This window comes from Hippopotamus amphibius, chromosome 6, assembly GCF_030028045.1.
Source record: "Hippopotamus amphibius kiboko isolate mHipAmp2 chromosome 6, mHipAmp2.hap2, whole genome shotgun sequence".
Taxonomy (NCBI): Eukaryota; Metazoa; Chordata; class Mammalia; order Artiodactyla; family Hippopotamidae; genus Hippopotamus; species Hippopotamus amphibius.
Genome location: NC_080191.1, coordinates 154,479,828 through 154,502,376, shown reverse-complemented (window position 1 = coordinate 154,502,376; position 22,549 = coordinate 154,479,828). Strand labels below are relative to the sequence as shown.

The window sequence follows — 22,549 nt, the reverse complement described above, 5'->3', positions numbered from 1 at the left end:
AGAAAGTGATATGATTAGGTTTGTACTTTAGAATGATCACTCATGTTAGTGGCTGTTTGGTATGGTTTACTCCTGGAGGCTAAGAGACTGATTCTGAAACTCTCCCAGAATTTCAGGTGTTAGATAAAGAGGGGTTGAAAAAAAAACAGTGGTAGAGGAGATGACATTTTAGATCTGGGCATCATTTGTGTCCAGAAGTAACTATGAGCACTGTAAGTTTTAACGAGACCTCTAGGTAGTCAGAGAAACAAAAACTCAGCTAGGGTACTAGAAGTTGGAAAGGGTAAGAAGACAGGTCTGCAGAAGGGTCTTGAAGCAGTCAGAGAGGTGTGGGGCACTGGCAGGTATAGGAAAGAGAAGAGGGAAGGTGTGAATAAAGAATTAGGTACATCTGCCATAACTTGGGGGAGGCCCTTCAGAAACCTAACCATAGTAACCACTATACTTAACATACTAAATATTTCTATTAATGCCTCTCTGGCCCAGTGAATATTGAGCTACTCAAGAGTTAGAGCCAGACCACATTCATCTTTGAGGCTCAGTCTCTTGCATTTATTAGGCTCACAAAATATGTTCCTTTAATGTGGGCTGGAAATGGCTTCAATATGCTTAGGTTGTGAGGCAGCCAGTGTAGACCAAGTGGCCAAGCGAAACCAAATAAGTCAGAGAACCATGGCTAGAACAGACTCCTGGCTTCTCTCTTCCTATCAGTGCCCACTGCACTCTACCACTAACACATTTAGTACTCCTTCTAGAAAAATTTCAAGCTTTTCTGGCACTGAGAGCTCTAGTTTCCAGATGTTAAGGAAAAGTGCCTTTTGTTAGATCCTACAAAGTGAATCTGTGGGGCAATGGATTGCTGAATGCCAGCTGAGCTGAAACAGGCAGAATTGTGATGTATCTCTGCCCCACTCAACCTGTTATCTCATATAGCAGAGCTGGGAGTGGCATGGGTTAAAAGAGCCATTGTTCTGCCTTCTGCCCACCAAAGACTTCTATGTTTTTGAGATGTATGTACATCCTCATCTTCTATCAGTTCCAAATTTTATGATTTTTCTTTGAACTAGTAGGTATATATTCATATGGTCCAATTTGATTAGTTTAATTATTCTGTTTTCGATCTTTTAAAGCATACATTCCTTTGGGAGAAATGTGCTCTTGGGAACAAATGACAGTCATGCTTAATATAGTCATTAACATGAGGGGGTTTGTCTATGAACCTAATGTTATTGTCAACTCAATAATTAAGACTTCACAAGCAGTCTTATTTTATGAATAAGATTAAGGATGAGAAGAAAATTATGGAAACAAAAGTATGAATTATTTCTTTTTAGTCCTGTGTTTAACTTATCAGATCAATTTCCCAATGATATCTTAATCTCTAATCCTCATTTCTTTTTACCTGATCCATTAACATACTAAATTTGATAAAAGTCTTTAGTGACAAAATATAGAAGGAAACAGAAAATTATGTGGATCATTCAGATAAGTTAGTTTATCCTTATAACCTAAAGAGCCTTTGAGAAGTGCTGCCTTTATATTGATCATATTATTTGGCTCTAGTGCAACAATGGTAGAAATAATTTAAAAAACAAACAAACAAAAAGCTAGAATGGGGACTTCCCTAGTGGCGCAGTGGTTAAGAATCTGCCTCCCAATGCAGGGGACATGGGTCCAATCCCTGGTCTGGGAAGATCCCACATGCTGCGGAGCAACTAAGCCCGTGCACCATAACTACTGAGCCTGCACTCAAAAGCCCGTGAGCCACAACTACTGAGCCCACGTGCTGCAACTACTGAAGCCCAAGCACCTAGAGCCTGTGTTCTGCAACAACAGAAGCCACCACAATGAGAAGCCCGCATACCGCAACCAAGAGTAGCCCCCGCTCACTGCAACACAGTTCCAAAGAACTTATGGGTCATAGAATAAAACATGATAAAAATTAGGATACATTTAGAACTGAATGAGAAGAAAAACACTATAGAGCAACTAGTGGGATACAGCTAAAGCAATACATAAATAGAACTATATAATCTTAAATGTCTATATTAGGTTAAGAAGAAAGCCTGAAAATTAATGTGCTAGGCATCCAATGTAAGGAGCTATAAAAAGATTAATAGATTAAAAGAAAGTATAAAGAAGGAAATAATAAACATGAGTAGAAATAAATGGAGTAAAAGATGCACTGTATTAAAAAATCATTGAAATCAAAGATTGATTTTTTGAAAAGACTAATGAAATAGACAAACCTCTGATGAGGCTGATTAAGAAAAGCTAGAGAAGATGCAAATAAATATCAGGAATTTAAAAACCATAAGTACAAACAAAGGGAGATCAACTCGATGATGGGTGATGCCTTAGAGGGCTGGGATGGGGAGGGTGGGGGGGAGTCTCAGGAGGGAGGGAATACGGGGATATGTGTATAAGTACAGCTGATTGACTTTGGTGTACCTCAAAAACTGATAAAAGAGTGTAAAGCAATTATATTCCAATAAAGAGCTAAAAAAAACCCATAGGTACAGATACAGGTGGATTAGAAAGACAATAGAGGATATTAAAAGCAACTTTATAGCAAGATATTTAAAAACTTTGATATATAATTCACTTAAATATATAGCACATTCTTACAAGTGTATGGCTTATTGAAACTGCTTTGAAATAACCAGCAAATCTAAATAGTTCTAAATCATTAAAAATTGAATTGTAAATTTAAAATATCCCCATAATGAAAATATCAGTCTCTTATTATCTATAGGTAAGTTCTACCTATATTATACAAATCATTCACAGAATCTTATTCAGAGAAAGACTTGGTGACATAAAGATGCAAATTTACCACAAATTAATTAATAGCTTTCATAAAATGTCAATAAAAATCACAAAAGCTTTTTTGGGAAGTGGGGTAGGCATGACAGGACAAGCTGATTCTTACATTTATATGGGAGTGCAGACATCTAAGGCTAGCAGATACAGTCCTGATTACAAAAGAACAAGGTGGGCAACTGTTATGTTAGATATCAAGAGGCGTTATAATGCTAAAGCTTGTAAGCTCAGGGGTGGTGTTTTTCTGAGGTAGACAAAATTGACCAGTGGGACAGAATAGAGATCCAGAAACATATCCATGCATATGTGGAAACATAATATATGATACATGTGTACTTTTACATCAATGGGGGAAGGACCGACTGTCCAACAAAAGGTGCTGGCAATTGGTTATCTACATAGGAAAAGATTAGTGCCTAGTTCACATCACACACAAATGTCAGCTTCAGGTGATTAAGGACTTAATTGTGAAAGGCAAACCTGCAAAATATTAACTGTACTGGGGCATACCCTTTTGAACTTGGGATAGGAGGGATTTCAAAATGTTCAAAAGATTGCTGAGAACACATTAAAATTAAGAACATATGTTTACAAAAAGACATCATAAAGAAAGTGAAAATATAAGTAAACTGGGAGAAGCTATTTGCACACAATAAACAGACAAAGGGTTAATAGAGACTTTTATAAAAGTTTTTAATAGTTTATATAGCATTTTAAATTGTTGCTGCAGGAGGGTTGGCCTGAGTGTTTGGTCTACTATACTGTCAGAAAAGGAAGTCTCACGGGTATGTCTCTCCTCTACCTCTTTCCCCTCCTGAAACTCCTCATTCACGTGTAACTCTCTGATCCTTCCTCTCACGATTTCCATCTCTTTATACTTTTCCCCTGGGTTTTGAGATATTTCTTTCACTTTATCTTCCAGTTCTCTCATTTTATTTTCAATCATTCTCAATGGTTACCATTCTATCTTCTATTAAATCTTTTTAAGTTAAACCGAGACTTTTATAAATAATTCCTACAAATCAATATGAAAAAGACAAAAATAAAAAAATGGGCCACATATTTGAACAGGCACTTTACAGAAAAGGACTAGGGAAGTAGATTTAATCTTATTACTAATCTGAAAAAATGGGAATTGAAAGCACAATACCCTCTGGATTGATGAAAATTAAACCCTCCGAAAGTCTAGAGCAACGGAGTCACATCTACAGCTGCTTTGGAAAGTGATGGCATTGCCGAGTGAACTGGGAGCTGTGCATACTTTTGAACCAACCAGGGTGTACAATCTAAGAAATGTTTGTACATATGTACAAGGAGACATGAACAAGAAGTATTATAGCAGCATTGTCAGTACAAAAAGAACTGGAAATAATGCCAGTGTCTATTAGTAGGAGCCTGGATGAATAAATGGTGGTATAGTCACATAATGGCATGCTACACAGCAGGCAAAATTAGCTACAGCTACTCACATCAACAATGATAAATTATGGACCATGTTTGATGAAAAAAGTGAGCTGTAGAATAATTCATATGGTACGATTCCATTTATATAAAGTCTCCAAACATTCAGAAGTAAACAATGTATGGTTTAAGCATTCAGATGTGACAACCTCATGAAGAGAAGCAAGGGAGTGCTAAACAGGATGGTGGTTATCTCTGGGTAGGGGCTGGGATAGGGAGGGGGATGCTACTAGGGAAGCATCCTCAAGGGCTTCAAAAATTCTGATTGTTTCATTTTTTAAGCTTAATGAAGGGTACTCAGATGTTTATTATATCATCATTCTCTGTACATTAACATGTGATAAATGTTCCTTTATATTAGTTCAATATTTAATATAAACAATCCAAAGAATATTCGATAAACAGTGGTAATGTCCTTGGCCAATAACCTCTCTCTTCTTTAATTTTTAAATTAGTTATTGCTGCTCTTGTTTTATTTTGCCTCCTGCAATTTAGAGATTAACATGGCTCATCTAACAAAGAAGTGTGTTCAGAGAAGAAAAAGTATTCCTTCTCATTGCTGGGCATGTGGAATGGTGGATAAGGATAGAAACCAGTGTTTTGCATATAGCAGATGATCAGTAAAAGGACTGGCATTGAATTAAAATAATGAAAAAAATGTAAAGTTGAACCACAAAAATTAGGTTTCAGAATTTTCAGTGGACTTTTCCTTCCACTTAGTTGCTCTGCCTGTCTGTAAGCTTATTTTCTTTTTTTCTTTTACTTTTTTTAATAAATTAATTTTATTTATTTATTTTTATTGGCTGTGTTGGGTCTTCCTTGCTGCACCTGGGCTTTTTCTAGCTGCAGTGAGCAGGGACTACTCTTCACTGCAGTGTGCTGGCTTCTCATTGCAGTGGTTCCTCTTGTTGTGGAGCACGGGCTCTAGGCACGGTGGGCTTCAGTAGTTGTGGCTCACAGGCTTTAGAGCACAGGCTCAGTAATTGTGGCACCTGGGCTTAGCTGCTCCACAGCATGTGGGGTCTTCCCAAACCAGGAATTGAACCCATGTCCCCTGCATTGGCAGGCGGATTCTTAACCACTGCACCACCAGGGAAGTCCTGTAAGCTTGTTTCTTGAAGTTCCATCTCTTGAGGAATCCTAGGGAAGCTGATATCCTGACAAGTTTGGCTCTGGTCTCAGAATAGGGAGTGTGCAGTGGACCTGAGGATTTTTGGCTGCCTGGCCTCTGGGATTGCTGGGGAACACAGCTGGAGAAGCTGGACACACAGAGGCCCGGTTTGGAGAATCAGAAACTGAGGGTGAAACAATTACCAGCAGTTCTGTGCAGTGCTTCCAGACAACCTCGTTAATTTATTTCCAAATAATTAACTTGAGGACCTTAATTATCTAGATTTATTATCAGCCATCATTACCTTCCTTATCACCAATGATTACTGCCACCAAGAATATAAGGCAGAGCAATAACTGCTCTTTAAAGTCAGTTTTAAAATCTGAGTCTTGTCCTACAGGAGTCTGTGAATTAGGCAGTGAAGATAGAGATGTGGTCAAGAAAGAGGTACAGACAAATGAACCAACATCAGACTAAGGATACTGACTTAGTGGCAGATTCTATTGTTGTATTCTTTGCCTATTTTTCCATTTGTCTTTGACTTTGTAGGCCAAAGTCATGCAGATTGATTTCATAAGCCTTGGCATCCCCATCCCATAAATAAAGCTTGCTGAAGATGATTTACTTAGAGTCAATATTTTAATTATTTTAAATCCCATAGTTACTGAAATCATGCTTTGAAAATAAAAACATGAAAGTAGTAATTTAAGGGTTTTATAGAATCTTACTGGTGCAGAATATGAAGCTAATTATTCGCTCCTTGTAATTCCAAAAATATTGCTAATATATCATATTCACATAATTATCTCCTTTGATATACAATTTTTAACTCTATTTTAACACAGTTTTCCCCTGTGGGTTTGGCTGTTCACTGCTGCTTTGAATATCTCATGTTTGACAAGGGCTTATGTAAGGCATGGGGTGCAGGGGAGAGATTTCTACCTTGGGTTTAAATCTTAATTCAGTCACTGGCTAGTTGTTGGACACTTGAAAGTTATTTAAACTCTCTAAGGCTGAGCTTCCCCAACTTTAAAATGGGCATAATAATTCTTATCTTACAAATTAGAAGAGAACAGTTTATGAAAACATGCAGTGCAGAGTAATTGCTTCTTAAATGTTAATCCTTTTGTTTGTAAAAAAATTATATACATAGAAAAATGTATTTAATTAAATTGCTCAAGGAGGATAAATAGAAGTTGAAACAAATACATCATGTTTCACCTGCTCTGATGAAACCTTCAAAATCTAAAGAGGTCTGGCCATTGACAGTCACAGTATTCCTGTAGGGCAATAAAATTTCTGCCATTCTCCACCATTACTGGTAGTGACTTTTTTTAATTTAGGATATTTCATACAAAATATGGAATTTAAAAATGACACACAAAATTTCAGCCTTATAGTAAAGATCTTGCTGAAAAATGATTCAACTTAGTTGCTTGAAAGCAAATAAAAAATAACTTGCTTAAGCATTGAGAAAAAGCATGTGAAAACCTAGAGAAGAACAAAGACAGTAGATTTACAGTTGATCTGCTTGTGTCACCATGAGTACCAAGGCTTTGCTCAAACACTAGTTGCCTTCTGAGCTGTAATTTTACTTAAACATCATATCATTATTGTTTTCCATAATTAAGATAATATAACATATAACAAAGCATTTGGAAAATGGAGGAGGAAGAAACATACTTTTCCTTCCAGGCCTTTTCCTATGTATATATTTTTTTGTGACTGCAATGATAGTTTGTGCAATTTTTCAACTTGATTTGTCAGTTAATATCATGCCAAAACATTTTTAACTGCTAAGTGATATATTACATTCCATGGTTTATTTAACAGACTTCCTATTGTGAATATTAAAGTTACTTCCAAATTTTTGTTTGCTGTAATATATAATTATTGTGAAGATCAATTTTGCTTTCAGAATTTTTAAAAGGATTTTATCTGTAGGGAAATATAGATTTTTAAAAGGAAAAATAGAAGTACCAGCTATTAAAATTTACACTCAAGTAAACCTCCCTCAGGTCCTTCTTGTGCCCGACACCATTTATCAATCCTGATTTCTATGAGATCCTGCAGTCAGGTGAGCCTTGCTTAAGTTGCAATATGTTGGTATAGGCAGTTGTGTTTAAAATTTCACTTCCCCAAACCCAAAAAATAGTACCAGGTCAATAAGAAAGAGAGAAATGCAGAAGAAAAGAAGAGAAACCAAATATTAAAAATGGTCAGAGAATGTTATGAATGTACTTACTCCCAGGTTGGAGGACTGGGCTGAGATGCACAATTGTCACTCTGTCTTTCATTAACACTGCCTTGCCCTTGAATCTTTTTTCTTATTCCCCCATTTCTCCCTGACCCCAGGCTATTCTTCTAAGGAGTTTGAGGGCTCCATGGACTTGTCTATCCTTTTTTAATTCTTAGTTTTTGCTTTCCTTCCCTGCCATATGTCCAGTGCCTTGAAATGCAGTTTTCATCATTTCAGTTCAGTATTTATTGAGCATTTACTATGTGCCAGGTATGGTGGTAGGAGATGAAAATTCAGGGGAGAGTAAAACACAAATGCTGTGCTGGTCAAGAGGATAGTGGGAGGTTCTGATTGAATGATATCTGAAGGCAGAGATGGAGTTAGCTAAGTGAACAGTATGTGTATATGTGCACATGTAAAGGGCATTTCTGACAGGGAACAGCCTTTGTAAGGCTGCATGTTAGGAGTAAGCATGGAGAACGAGAGGAGGAGGAAGGCCAAAGTGTCTGAAGCCCTGTTCCCTCAATGTAGAGCCCATCCCACATTAACACTTGCAAAATATAAAGCTCAGTTGCCCAGTGCTTTCTCTTTGGCATACTCTCTGAGTAGTCAGGTTAAATGATTCTGAAAAGCCAGAGTCCCAGTGATTTACCTTTTCTCATCATGTCTGTAAGATGAAGAGGTCCGGCCACTGGTCCATATAAACATCTTAGAGGATGTTGGTCCAGGGGCTCCTTTCTTTATGGTGGAAGTCCTGGAGGAATGGTGAAAAGACCTAGAAGAGGTACACACTAAAGTTAAATCCATTACTTAAAGTTTGGGGAATTCAGTATCAATAGCAACCAATAACTCTCAGTGGATTGACCATCTTAAATAAAACCAGGTTTCTGTTGCTGTGGGGCGCTGGTTCTCAACCCTGGCTGCACATTAAAATCAACTGGGAATCTTTAAAAAAACACTGAAACCTGGGTCCATCCCTCAGGAATGTGGATTCAATTTTTTTTTTTTTTTAAGCCTTCTAGTTGTTTCTAATGCACTGCTAGGATTGGGAGCCGCTGCCTTAATTGATGTTATTATCATATTCCCTCCAAGGTGTCTTACGACTTGGCTTGGGGATTAGTTCTTTCATCTTGAAGTTAGAAATATGAAACAACATAGAAATCTTTATCACATATAAAAGTTAAAATGATATTTAACAAATAAAGGAAGGTGATTCCTTCATGGATGCATAGTCACTCGTGGTTTTCTTTTTGGTTGAGCACAATATTAATGGTAAGCATGAGATTAGAAATAAAATTAACTACTATATACTATATTAGATATACATGCCAGGTAATTTTCATATATTATCTATGTATATATCATGAAATGTATATGCCTATATCTATGTTATGCTTATATTATGAAAACTCTGCAAGGTAGATAATGCTATTATTTCCAGATTACAAATGATGCTTCTAAGAGACTGAGCTATTTGCTCACATTTAGAAAAGGTGGAGCTGTGTCTATGTGTCTCCAATCCTCATCCTTCTGGAGAAAGACACATTATGGTCTAGCCCAGTGATTCTCAATGTGGATATGAATTACCTGGGGATCTTGTGATCATGCAGATTCTGATTCAGTGAGTCCAGGGAGGTGGCCCAAGCATCTGCATTTCTAACAAGCTCTCAATGATGCTGATATTGGTGGTCTGCAGGAAATACTAAGCAGCTAGGGCTCAGCGCGTATACTCAGAGTCAGTAGTTGATTATCGGCCCAATTTTTTCTTTCTCTCTCTCTCTTTTTTAATAACTAGCTATGTGGGCTTGAGAAAGTCACTTATCTTTTCTAGGGCTTAGTTGTTTTTAATCTGTAACATGGAAAGTTGGAAATTGATAACCTCTGAGATCTCTCTCAGCTCCAAAATTTTGTGACTCAGTAAACTGAAGAATCAATGGAAGCGTATTTTAAATCATCGTGTACTGACTTTCTGGAAATAGGTCTGGATATAGATCTCCTTCTATAACCCTTGGTCAGTATCAGAGGTAGAAGGAACAGAGGCCATGGGAGGTGGTTGGGGTTTGATAACCAGTTTAGATGCAAGAAGTCATACTTCTATCCTTGGTCTCCCAGGATGTATGACAGGAATGAAAAGATACATCTGAATCGATGCCCTCTAGACAGTTTTAGAAAGATTTAGAAGCTGAATCTGCTAGCTCTTTAAATGACTTGGATCTGGGATATTTAAAGTTATTTAGGTTTTCTTTTGAACACTTTTAAAACACATAGAATAGGAATTAAATTTGTTATTAAAGCTAGTCAGCCTTCAGGAAATAAGAATGATTTTAATGTAAGCTGAATGAACTACTTCGTAAGAATGAGGATTGGCTTAAACTTTCAGGAAGCTATTTCAACATTGACTGGTGGAATCTTCTGATACTTTAGTTACTCCTCAAGGATTGGGTTGGAGCAGACAAAGAAAAATGGCACATTTTGAGTTCAGGTAAAGCAATAAATTACTGAGCTCCTGCCCTGTTACTGGTTATTAGCCAGCATTTAATAGACACCCTGTCCATATTATAAATGCTTTGAAATAACTTAAAGTGAAAGGGAGTGTAGTGATTTTAATATATTTAGAGTACTCTTCAGGCTGTGTGTCATTATTTCAGCATTGCACCCTTGCTCTGTTGTTTGAAGATGATACAGAAAGGAAGAGATGAAAGATATAGTTATCCTAATTAACTGTCTAAGGGTCTTTGAAAAGGACTTAATGACTCCTCAGCTTATTCCAAAAAGTGAACTTGGAGTTTCTTCACCCCAGTTTACTTTCACATAGACAAACTGTTATTTAAAACCTGCTAAGTTTGTTGTTAATTAAAATGAAAGGGAGTAGCTGTTTTAAGGACAACAGTATAAAGGTTCTGTGGAGGTAGAAAAAAGTTCCAGGCTTCAAAGAAACACCCAGAATATGTTAATGCGAGCTGGTTTGGCGGTTCCCTCAGCTCAGATGCAGCCCTCCTGAACTCCTCAAGTAATTACCTCAACTCTGCTCACTTTATAAGTCAAGGAACATCTCATTTGAATTGTCATGAGAAAAGTGATATAGAGACAAAGAAAGCACTTTATAAAATTTTGTAATCTGGAATCCTAGCTTGAAGAAGAGATCTGTGTTAGTGGATGCACAGGGCTGAGGGCAGGGGGAGGAAACCTGGATCTAATTCCGTCATTAATGACCTAGGAACTGCGGTGAACCTGGCTGAGCCATGACTATATGATTGCAGATAAGTGTGGTCTGAAAACTAGATGCCCTAAAAGACATAAACTCAACCATGAATGAAAGCAGGGGTCGGGGAGAATGTACCAATTTCTTTGTCTCAGGAATTTATAAAGGGCCCCTTTCCATTTCTCAAGCACCCACCTCGGTGGGTTTCTACCTCCCTGACTCATTTCACACTTTCCTCTGCTTCCCTTCTGTGCCAGGTGAATGAGTTCCTCTGTTTCCAAGGTCATCTCAGATGTCATCTTTTCTGTGACGCCTTTTCTGACCCACACGAACAGCTTCCTCAGCTCTGCTCCCAATTCTTGGTACTCACTTCTGTTAGAGCAAGGCACAGTTTATCCAGGTTGTATGCATATCTGCTTCCCCTTCTAGGCTGTGGGCATTCCATGGCAGGGCTGTGTCTTATGCATCTTTTGGCACAGTGCAGGACACACAGTGATGCACTGGTTGTGTTTGCTGCCTGCCTTGACCATCTAAGTATCTATTTTTGGAAAGCATGACTGAAAGAGCACATGAAATATTGACCAGCTTAAACTGGTTTTGCTTCCTTAAAATAGGTTGTTGATCAATCAAATCTGGAGTTATATTACAGAGACAGTACTGTGCATGTGCAGGACAGGAACCCATGTCTCTAGGATGGCCCTGGACCAAGGATCTTCGGTCTATGGAACTCACAGAATAGAAATGTTGCCATTGGAGCCCTGTATGAAGCAAGAAGTCCTTCAATAAGGGAAATCTGGCTTTCAGCAGCACCAGTGGTTTATATGGACTGATTTGAGACTAGTCAGTCAGCTTCCAAGTTTGAAATTCCTCTAACCCTTTAAATTTCACCTTGATCCTGGATCTGGGAGACAGATTTGAGAGCCTTGCTTCCTGTCTTCTTGCCAGTAAGCCTCACAATAAAGCTCGCTCTTTTCTCAAAATCTGGTGCCACTGTATTGGCTTCTGTGGGCTTTGGGCAGAGAGCCCTTGCTTGGTGACAAAACCACGGGTACTGACGTTGGCCTCCTGTGTTAGGCTCACTACTCCTGGGTGCAGCTGCCCTCTCTTTCCAGTTCCTTTCCTTAGCTCAGGATGTTGTTCCTTCTTCCCACTCCCCACCTCCTCTCTTTCCTTCTCCTGATTGCCCTGCTCCCTCTGTCTTTTTTATTGACTTGGACAAAAAGTTTCTATTGCTTGCTGAATTATCACTCAATAAGGTTTTCTTTACAAAGGGCAGTGTGATCTAATGAAAATATGAGCAGGAGAGTCAGATGGGGACTGTTTGTTTGTCTCCTGGCATCACCACCTACCGACTGTGTGACTTTGGACAAGTCAGTTTAACATCTCTGTGTCTTAGATTCCCCAACTATAAAAATGGTGATAATAATACTTGCCTTTCTGGGATACCTGAAAGGTTAATGAGTTAATAGATGCAAAAGTACCTAAAGTAAATCAAGGCACATGCTAAACATTAGTTTACTTCTTCTTCCCCTTGTTAATAATTTTCAGAACAAATGAATTGGATTTTATCTTTTTGTAAAAAAAAAAAATCCAATTCAGTTGCTTTGTACTTGTACATTGGGACTATTGATTTTTTTTTCTTATGCATCAGTAGCAGAGAGAAAACAGTTTTCTGAGATATTGAGATAATGAAATCTGAAGTACTTCCCCATTCACCTTGATACCCATCCTGAACAAGAGGAGTATAAATGTGGTGAACACTGGCTGAACAGTAGAATCACCAGGCGGAATTAAAAAAAAAATCCTGGTGCTTAGATCTCAAGCCAGACCAGTGAGAATCTCTGAGGGTGGGTCCCTGGCACTGGAATTTTAAAAAAGCTTCCCAGGTGACTCTGATATGCCACCAAGGTGGGAAACGCTGCTCCAAACTCTCAGGTTCTGGTTTCATTTGAGTTCTTTATGGAGACTCCCCCTGCTTCTAGAAGCTTCAGCTGGAGAGTAACAGTTTTGTGAGTGCTACTCTGTGCAGTGGCTTCTCATTTCCTATCAGTGCCAAGGCCTCGAGGTGACAGCCGCAAGGACAAGTGGCATACGAGGCAGGGGAAGCGCAAAATGGATGCAGTTTTCCAGTGTCAGTGGCCTTGAGCTATGCATATGGGGTACTCTTAATGCACTTTGCTTTATTAAACAGCAAGCAAGAGCCAGCAGAACTATTTAACACCTAATTACATGTCTAATCATGTGTAAAATTGTAACACTAATGACATCACAGCAACAACTTAAAAGGTCACTCTAAGCACAGAAATTTAGGAATTCTTCTAATGTGTGAGACTTTATCTTTTGCAGACGGCAAATTATATGTTCTCCCTAGGAACTGAGTTGTTTTGTCTCCAGGGCCTTTGGAGGGAGAACCCAAATGTAAGGTGATAATTTTAGAACTCGTGATTTAATTTAGAAAATATTGGTATTTCTTATTAAGAGCAGTTCTAAATAACTTTGGGATGTTTTCTTCCAAAATGAACCACTATACCTTGTTTTGATTGTCATTCGGGTGTCTGTTCAACAGCATTTATAAGTGTATTCTGTGTGCAGGCACAAGCCACCCATTTCTGCTTCTAAGATAGTTCATGGTTGAGTCAGAATAACAAATCAACATTTGCAGTATACCAGAACTGCTCTTTCTAAGGGTGCCATGACTTCCCAGTGGGTTTGTCCAATAGCTTCATGTGTTTCCACAACATATTTAGCCTCTCAACTTGCTGAATTTGATATGTTTGGTTGTTTCCTTCTTCTAAAAATTTTACCACCTTGACTTACTGAACAATGCTCTTTTGGTTCCCTTTCTCCCTCTTGAGCGCTTATTCCATGTCTTTGTTGGGTTCCTATTTCTCTGTCCACTCCTTAAGTGTTATCATTAGGAGGCCGAGCATGTGCTACTGAATAGTCTCTTGACAGTGCCTCATAACAGGAATGTAAACACCCCCCCCCCCCATTTGATGCTTGAAAGACAGAGTGTATAGTTTCGTTTGTGCTTCACCTGTAGAGGTAAAGAAGTGTATCACCGAACATTATAGTTGGAGATGGGTGTGGCAGTCACTTAATGACTTCTGTCACACGTGTGGGCCAACTGTTGTTTCTGGAATTGTGATGTGCTTGATTTCTGCTTCAGGAGGACACTGCTCAAGTTAAATAATGTACCTGTCCTTTAGCCTGCTAGTAACTTGGCTCATTGAGCTCAGCCGTTTGGAGGCTCTGGGTTTCTAATATTCTGCTCTGTCACTGAGTAATTGCATAACTGTAGATAAAACACTCCTTCCCTGCACGCACCCGTGACCACCCCCTGCCCACCCCCGCAGAGTTGCCACCTGTGAAAGGATGACTGTGGAGGTGAACTCTATTCTTTTAGTTAAATCAGCATTCATGTCTTCATTCAACAAACATTTATTGAAGATGTAACTATGTGGCAGGCACTGAGCCTGGGTGTTGGGGATATATTGATGAACACAACTGCATGACCCTTCTCTCACAGAGCTTATGGTCTGTCTAGAAGAGGAGACACACTGGTCAGACAAGTATGGATGAAGGTTTTAATATAAACTTGTTATGCATGTGCATGCAGTGAAGTAAGTTTTGCATCACATCTGCAGTCATAACAGCTATCAGAAATGACGATCTCAGGGCTTAACTGAAAGAAATTTGAAACTAGTTTGATGCTGAAATCCCTCCATAATTACTCCAGCTCCACAATGTACTAATTATATAACCTAAATATACTGTTAAACTTCCCTGAGCCTCATTTTTCTCATCAAGAAAAATCGAAGTAATAACAGATATCATAAAAAATTGCCATACAGATGATTTTAAATGATGTATGGCATTGAGTAGACACTCAGCAAATATTAGTGTCTTCCATTTGGAGGAAATAAGAGAAAAAAAATTTTTTTCCAAATTGTCCATACCAGTGGCCCTTCTGCTTGATTCACTTTTTAAAAAGTTCTATGCAGAAATGGAAAACACATTTCTACGTGGTCTTAATTAGTCCACTATTCCATAATTCATTTCTTAATGAGCTTTTCAAGTGTATAATCACATCTGATGTTCAGTTTGATTCTCTTCATGCTGTATATTTAAAACCAGTTTAATTGTTAAACATTCACTCTATTGGGCATCACACATGCACAGCTGGTGTGAGAAAACCTGCTCATAACTCACATGTGCCTTCTAGATTGGTACAAATGACTGATTCATGCTGAAACCATCTATCTCTTGGTGAATGTGGTTCAATTCTTGCTTCTATTTCAGTTGAAAATCAAGGGAGATAAACTATAATGAGAGCTTTTACTAGAGAAGAACTAGAAATGATAATAATAAACATAAAGGTATGAAGTACTTCTTTAGACGTATGTAAGTAATGCATTTATAGGCATTGCTATATTTAATTCTGACAGTAACCCTTATGAGATCTCTATTTACTAGGAGAGGAAACTGATATTCAGAATAGGAAGTAAATTGTCTGAGGTCACATAGTTATTAAGTGGTGAAGTCGGAATTTCAACCCAAGCCTGTCCAATTCCAAAACCTATGCAAGCTCGTCTAAAAAAATGGTACAAAGGAAACTATTTACAAAACAGAGAGTCACAGATGTAGAAAACAAACTTATGGTTACCGAGGGGAAAAGTGTGGGAGAGGGAAAAATTGAGAGATTGGGATTGACATAAACACACTACTATATATAAAATACATAACTAATAAGAACCTACTGTATAGCGCAGGGAACTCTACTCGATACTCTGCAATGACCTATATGGGAACAGAATCTAAAAAAGGGTGGATATACGTATATGTACAACTGATTCCCTTTGCTGTATAGCAGAAATTAACATAACACTGTAAATCAACTATACTCAAATAAAAATTAATTAAAAAATACCAAATTCTATGCTCTGTATATATGCAGTTTGTTGTATGTTAACTGTATCTCAATAAAGGTAAAAAAAATATAAAATAAATAAAAAAAATATATATATAAAAAAGAAACAAAAAACCTCCCATGCTATTTCAACCTGTACATTTCTTTTTAGTATAGATTAATTTTTTAAATTCAATTTTTATTGCAGTTTTAGGTTCACAACAAAATTGTGAGGAAGGTACAGAGATGTCCCATACCCTCCTGCCCTCACATTGCAAAGCCTTCTCATTATCAGCATCCCCCACCAGAGTGTTATAATTGATGAACCCACATTGACACATCGTAATTATCCAAAGTGTATAGGTTATACTATGGTTCAGTTTTTAATGTTGTACGTTGTATGGGTCTGGAAAAATGCATAATGACATCCATCCATCATCAGAGTATCATACAGAGTATCTTCACTGCCCTAAACATCCTCTGTGCTCCTATTCATCCCTTTGCCCACCCGTGGCAGCCAGTGATTGTTTTCTCTCTCCACGGTTTTGCCTTTCCAGAATGCCATATGCTTGGAATCATGCTGTCAACCTGCACGTTTTCTGTTAGGCAAACCAAGTGCAAAAATCCATATCAAATACATAATGGGTGCTAAATGATGGTGGCAACATTTGCTTACTTCTTCGAGTACCACATCTTCCCCACATCAAAGTTAGAGAGAGAAAAAGAGAGTTTGTAGAAAAATATGGCGGGAGCGAGAAAAGGGCAAGAAAGTAAAGAATAATACTAAGAACATGGACAGGTGAGCCCCAGCTCAGGTTTGCTCCTTATTATCTATGTGGCCTTGGGCAAACTTCTAATATTGTTTCACCTCTATTTTCTATTCTGTAAAATGAGAATTGTAACTATAGTATATTCCTCATAGAGTTTTTGTGAAGATTGGGTTAATGTACATGGTGATATATGCTATGTGATATTGTAATGTAATAATGTCGTATATATTATATCAGTATACTATATATATAAATAGCATGAACACATGCAAGTTAATATATGTATCTATTTTAGTATATGAATGTATATGACATTACATATAATATGAGTTAATATATGAAAAGTATAATATGGGAGGAATTAAGCATATGCTATAATTATTATTACCTCTTGGGAATGGGTTAAAAATATATTAAATACAGAAAATAATTAAGAATCTATATGAAAGTCCACACAGTTAAATATATTCAATAGACACTCATAAATGTAATCTTTAATTTTTTGTGGAGAGAAGAATGGAGAAAAGAGTAAGCCATGGAATCACTGACTTGTCTGTGACTGGGGCCCTTTGCCTCCTGGCCTCTTATTCCTCATATGTAACATGAGGGAATTGAAGGAGATGACTCTCAGTTTCCTTTCATCTGAAGAGTTTTTTGTTCTGCTTTGGAAAATTGTAATCAAGGTCTGTTCCCATGACTTACTTGACTTCTAATTTGTCTCTGGTTAGATGTAATTTTTTTCTTTTTTACATTCCGCTCATTTCTTAAATGCAGTATTCAGTAATGCTCATGGGAAATCTAGCAAAGTAGAGAGAGAGTAAGCACCAAATGGGAAGGCAAAATGAGAGCCTCCTAACAACCCTTGAAAAGGATTTCTGTATATCTAGGCATTGCTGTAGAGCTGGGCGTCTTGAGCAAAAACCTTGTTTTGTTGCCAGGATTCCAACAGGCTTTTCTACATGATTTCTCCCACTCCCTGTGCAGCTCCCCCCATCCCCCCTGCCCCCATTCCCATTCTTTCTCTAACCTGGTTGTTAACCCACCACTCTGTCTCTAAGGGGAGCTGTGATAGTGGAAATTTTAGGTGCCATGGCAAATTAGTGAGGGAGATATTTGAGGGGCAAGAAAATATGGTTCACAGGTCCTACTCTGTCTAACTGTGGAGGTCATTGGGTGAACTATAATCAAATTTGTCCACTGTCTTCCCCAGTAGGTGTTCTGAACTGGCTACTGATAATATGTGTAAAGTTCTACTCCTGGAGGAAACCAACATCCTGAACTCAGTGTTCTCGGTCTCAAATTGAGTAGCCCAGCCCTTTATTTTTGCCAGGGGGCAAAGATTCCTCTGATATATTCATATCTTTTATTGCCAAGTGGAATAGCAGTAAGAAATCATGAACTCTGAAAGACAAATATTATATGATATTGCTTATATGTGGAATCTACAAAAGGGGTACAAAGGAACTTATTTACAAAACAGAAGCAGAGTCACAGATGTAGAAAACAAACTTATGGTTACCAGGGGATAAGAGGGGGGAGGGATAAATTGGGAGATTGGAATTGACATATACACACTACTATATATAAAATAGATAATCAATAAGGACCTACTGTACAGCACAGGGAACTCAACTGAAAACTCCATAATGGCCTAAATGGGAAAAGAATCTAAAAAAAACAGTGGATACCTCTGAATACCAACACAATGAATGTTAGTGCTTTAACATATAAGGGAAGGAGGGGCGGCAGCAGGACACAAACGTTCAATCCATAATATCATTTTAACCCAGCAGCACAGGGTTTTCTTTCTCACTGTTCTCATATCTGTATCTCCCTCTCTCACATGAGAACCCATGATTCCCAATGACATCAATTGTTTATTTTTCTCTATTCTACAATATACTCAAAATAGTTTCAGAATAACTACCCTCTACCACTACTAAACAACAAGTAAATAAGTAAAATTCAGATTTCTTTACAGTTCTTTTCGTCCTTAAAACATATCTCCCTAAGGGTGTAGGGTCAGAATACACTGGGCTCGTAAGTTAGTGAAAAATTTCTTCCTTGTTTGTACTGATATGATAGCAATCTGAGATAGAATTATTTCACTGGTTTCTTATATGTGTTTAAGATTTGCTTCCAAGCTCTATTTTGGTGCTTAAGAGTTTGAACAGTAGGTTAGTATTTGAATTAAAAGAAGGAAAAATGTAAAATATTTTGTTTCTATTTGCATAAAAATATGTGTGGAAGAATATGCTAGGAATTGATCATTGATTCTGAGAAGGAGAATTGAGTGGCTGGGATGGGAGTTGTGGGCTGGGGGGACTTGCACTGTGCACTGCTTTGTACTTTTAAAAATTCTGGATCATAACTGTTTTATCCATTAAAAATAAATTGAAAATTCAGAAGGAAAAATAAGTGGTTATATGTATATGTATAACTGATTCACTTTTCTGTACACCTGAAACTAACACAACATTGTAAATCAACTATACTCCAATAAAAATTATAAAAAATAAGAGAATATAAAGCAAACAATAAAAAAAATCATGAACTCTGCAAGCAAAAGAAACTCCATTGCTGCTCTTTTTCTATCAATATTACATTGTATGCAAGCTAATTAACTTCTCTGAGTCTCAAGCTCCTTATCTATAAAGTGGGAATATTAATGCAACCTTCAAAATTTGTTGTGAGGATTAATTAAAATAATGAATCTGACATTATTGGCAGCTATTTATTTATATGTATATAAATAAATATTTACTTACGTATTCCAAAATATCTAATATGCCAATTTAAGACCATTATTTTCACTGAAGGGATTTGAGACAGAATTCAGAGAAGTCATTGAATACTGGCATTTTACAGCTGGAAGAGCTATCAGAGATATTCTAGGCCATACGCCAATATTGAGATGGTGTATTTTGGTTTCTTTGGATAGGTTTTTCAGGCTGCAGGTAAAAGGCAAATGACTCTAATTGTAAAAGTAAATTTTTACAATGCAAAAGGCACCAAGCAGGCAAAGGAAAAGATATTTTAAATTCTAAACCCTGCTTTGACCTAGTGGAAGGGCCTGTACTTAAACATAAAAGGAAAAAAAAAAAAAAAAAACACTTCAGCAATAGGAATAGTGAGTCTTTTTTGATGGATCCTGGTTGAAGAAAGATCTATTCAAACTGCTTGGAATCTATGGTGAAGGACTCTTAGAAATATTAAACTGTATATTTAGTCCTCTTTTAAATCTAAGTTTTCACAGTTGTCTGGAAAATGCCTGATGTGATCATGATTTAGTTACTGAGAAAGCCCCATAAATAATATAAATACCTTGGAAGAGTTTGATTAAAGAGCTCACATCTCCTGCATTTTGTAGCATATAAGATCTTCGGTTCTACATTAGGTACTAAGAACCCACAGGACTAAGATAAAACACCTAAGAACATGAGCAACTGATAGAATATGGAATCCTGTGTATTCTTCAACTCTGTCTATCCCTAAATTGGAAAGAGGCAACATGGATCAAGGAGGCAGATGGAATTGCTTTTATCTTTCATTCCTTCCTTGCTCTGTGACATGGAATGAGTTAATTAACCCCTCTGAATCTCAACTTCCTTATCTGTAAAAATGAATGTTGTAATATCTACCTGCAACAGTTGGAGGAGGGAAACTGATAGCCAAAGAAGAGGAAGAATGTTAGGAAGACTTTCTGGAAAGGGCAACTGAATGGGCTCACTGATGTGAACATAGTACGTGGGGGTTGGGTGAGAGGTCAGAAGTTCTTGAAGTAGAGGGTCCATGTTGCATAGCTGTAGTGTGAAGAGCTGTGAAAACCGAGTCTGGGAGGAGTTGATGATTGGTGCAGTGGGATTCATCATTGCACTGTCCTTTTGCTTCTTCAGTAGCAATGTAAGATGTGTCTCTCTTTTAAAGCAGTGATTCTTGGTTCTCTCCCCTTCATGAGACACATTTTCTTGCACTTCACTCCACAGGCATTACCAAGTTCCGAAGGTCAGGCTGCAGCATAGACTCCCAGTTATGCACCAACTTTAATGCTGTGCCTTCATAATTAATCACAGCAAAGGGTGTCTTATCACGCTAATGATGAAATTATAACACCCCTCTTGGGATGGTGTTGGTAAGGAAGAGACCAACGGCAGGTGCCAGGAGTTAAGTTTGAGTGCTAGCTCTAGGAGGGAGACATCCAAACTCGCTAGTCCAGATCCAGTGGACAAATCCAGGTCAAAGAGTGAAGTGCAAGTACAAACTCTAACATCAAGGTTTTTTTTAAAATTAATTAATTTATTAATTAATTGGCTGTGTTGGGTCTTCGTTGCTGCATACCGGCTTTCTCTAGTTGCGGCGAGTGGGGGCTACTCTTCATTGTAGTGTGCAGGCTCCTCATTGCCGTGGCTTCTCTTGTTGTGCAGCGTGGGCTCTAGGCACGTGGGCTTCAGTAGTTGTGGCACATGGGCTCAATAGTTGTGGCTCACAGGCTCTAAAGTGCAGGCTCAATAGTTGTGGCACACGGGCTTAGTTGCTCCACGGCATGTGGGATCTTCCTGGAGCAGGGATAGAACCCGTGTCCCCTGCATTAGCAGGTGGATTCTTTATCACTGTGACACCTAGGGGGCCCAACTCTAACATCAAGGTTTATATTCAGATTTAAGGACTGGCCTTAGTGTGTTCCCAAGGGAGAAAGTTGGTTCAGGACCATGGAGAATAGTAAGCTGGCCTCCCCTACTCTCAAGATTTGAAAGGATTTGAGACTTGCTTGGCTTGATGATACAAGAGTGAGCCTGAAACAAGTAAGGAGAGGGTAATGGCACAACTGAGATATACTTGGAAGCAAGTGAATTCCATCTTTATTGGTCACTGTGTGACTCTGCTTTCCTCCTTATTGACCATGTGGCTTGGGTTGGCAATTAAGCATACCTTAACCTGTTTATTTTTTTATTTTTATTTTTTTATAAATTTATTTATTTATTTATTTATTTATTTATTTAATTGGCTGTGTTGGGTCTCTTTTTGCTGTGCGGAGGCTTTCTTTTAGTTGCAGTGAGTGGGGGCTATTCTTCGTTGTGGTGCACGGGCTCCTCATTGCCATGGCTTCTCTTGTTGCGGAGCACGGGCTCTAGGCGTGTGGGCTTCAGTAGTTGCAGCACATGGGCTCAATAATTGTGGCTCATGGGCTTAGTTGCTCCATGGCATGTGGGATCTTCCTGGAGCAGGGGTCAAACCCGTGTCCTCTGCATTGGCAGGCGGATTCTTAACCATTGCACCACCTAGGAAGCCCCAAGCCTGTTTATTTTTAAAATGAAATTATTGGCACATAGAAGAAACTCAACCAAGTAGCTCTTCTTAATGAATTTATCTCAAAGCTTCAAGTTGTGTCAAGGTCAAAAGATGACCTATTTCTTTGTTTCTGAAGTTTCTCACCGTATTTAAACTGATACCTAAGGTCAAAGTAAAGCTCTTCTCAAACTCACTTTTGCCATATTGCTTTCAAAACATGTCAATGAATGAAAATAAGCACTGCAAGCAAGTTGTAGAAAAAGCAAAATTTTCATTGTTTCTTTCAAGGAACTGTGTAATAAATAAAAGGAAATGCAGCTGCAATAGCTAGGCATAGCTGCCACTTGAGGACATTTGGCTAGAATCGTCCATCACGAATCATGGGGCCAGGAAGATTGTTTCAGGTGCTGGGGTGTATGCCAGAACTTGTGTCTACACAGCACTGTTTATTGAGGGAAACTGGATGACAAATCAACCTAAGCTGATGTTAGTGACACAAATATCTACGCTTTATGACAATAGAACTTAACAAAAATAAGCAATTACTAGAAACACCAACTTACTGTCAATTGATAGCTTAAGCCCTTTGTGATCTGAGACTCGTAAGACCTTTAGAAGTCATTCCTCTCCCCTCTATCTGGTGCTTCAATCCCTTTTGAATATTTTAAACAAGAGTTATCCACCTATTGATTAAACAACTCTGGTGGTGGAGAATCCACTTTCTCTGGAGACAACCCCTTCCACG

The 22,549-nt window shown here is 38.1% G+C and overlaps 1 protein-coding gene across 1 annotated transcript in view; it reads right to left on the bottom strand.

The window, feature by feature from the left end:
- KCNMB2 (potassium calcium-activated channel subfamily M regulatory beta subunit 2) overlaps nt 1-8,406 on the bottom strand; it is a 30,656-nt gene extending 22,250 nt beyond the window's left edge. Inside the window, exon 1 of the mRNA XM_057739984.1 lies at nt 8,287-8,406. Coding sequence (XP_057595967.1) covers nt 8,287-8,342 — 56 coding nt within the window. The 5' untranslated portion in view covers nt 8,343-8,406. The remainder of the gene's footprint in view (nt 1-8,286) is intronic.
- Between the last annotated feature and the right edge of the window lie 14,143 nt (nt 8,407-22,549).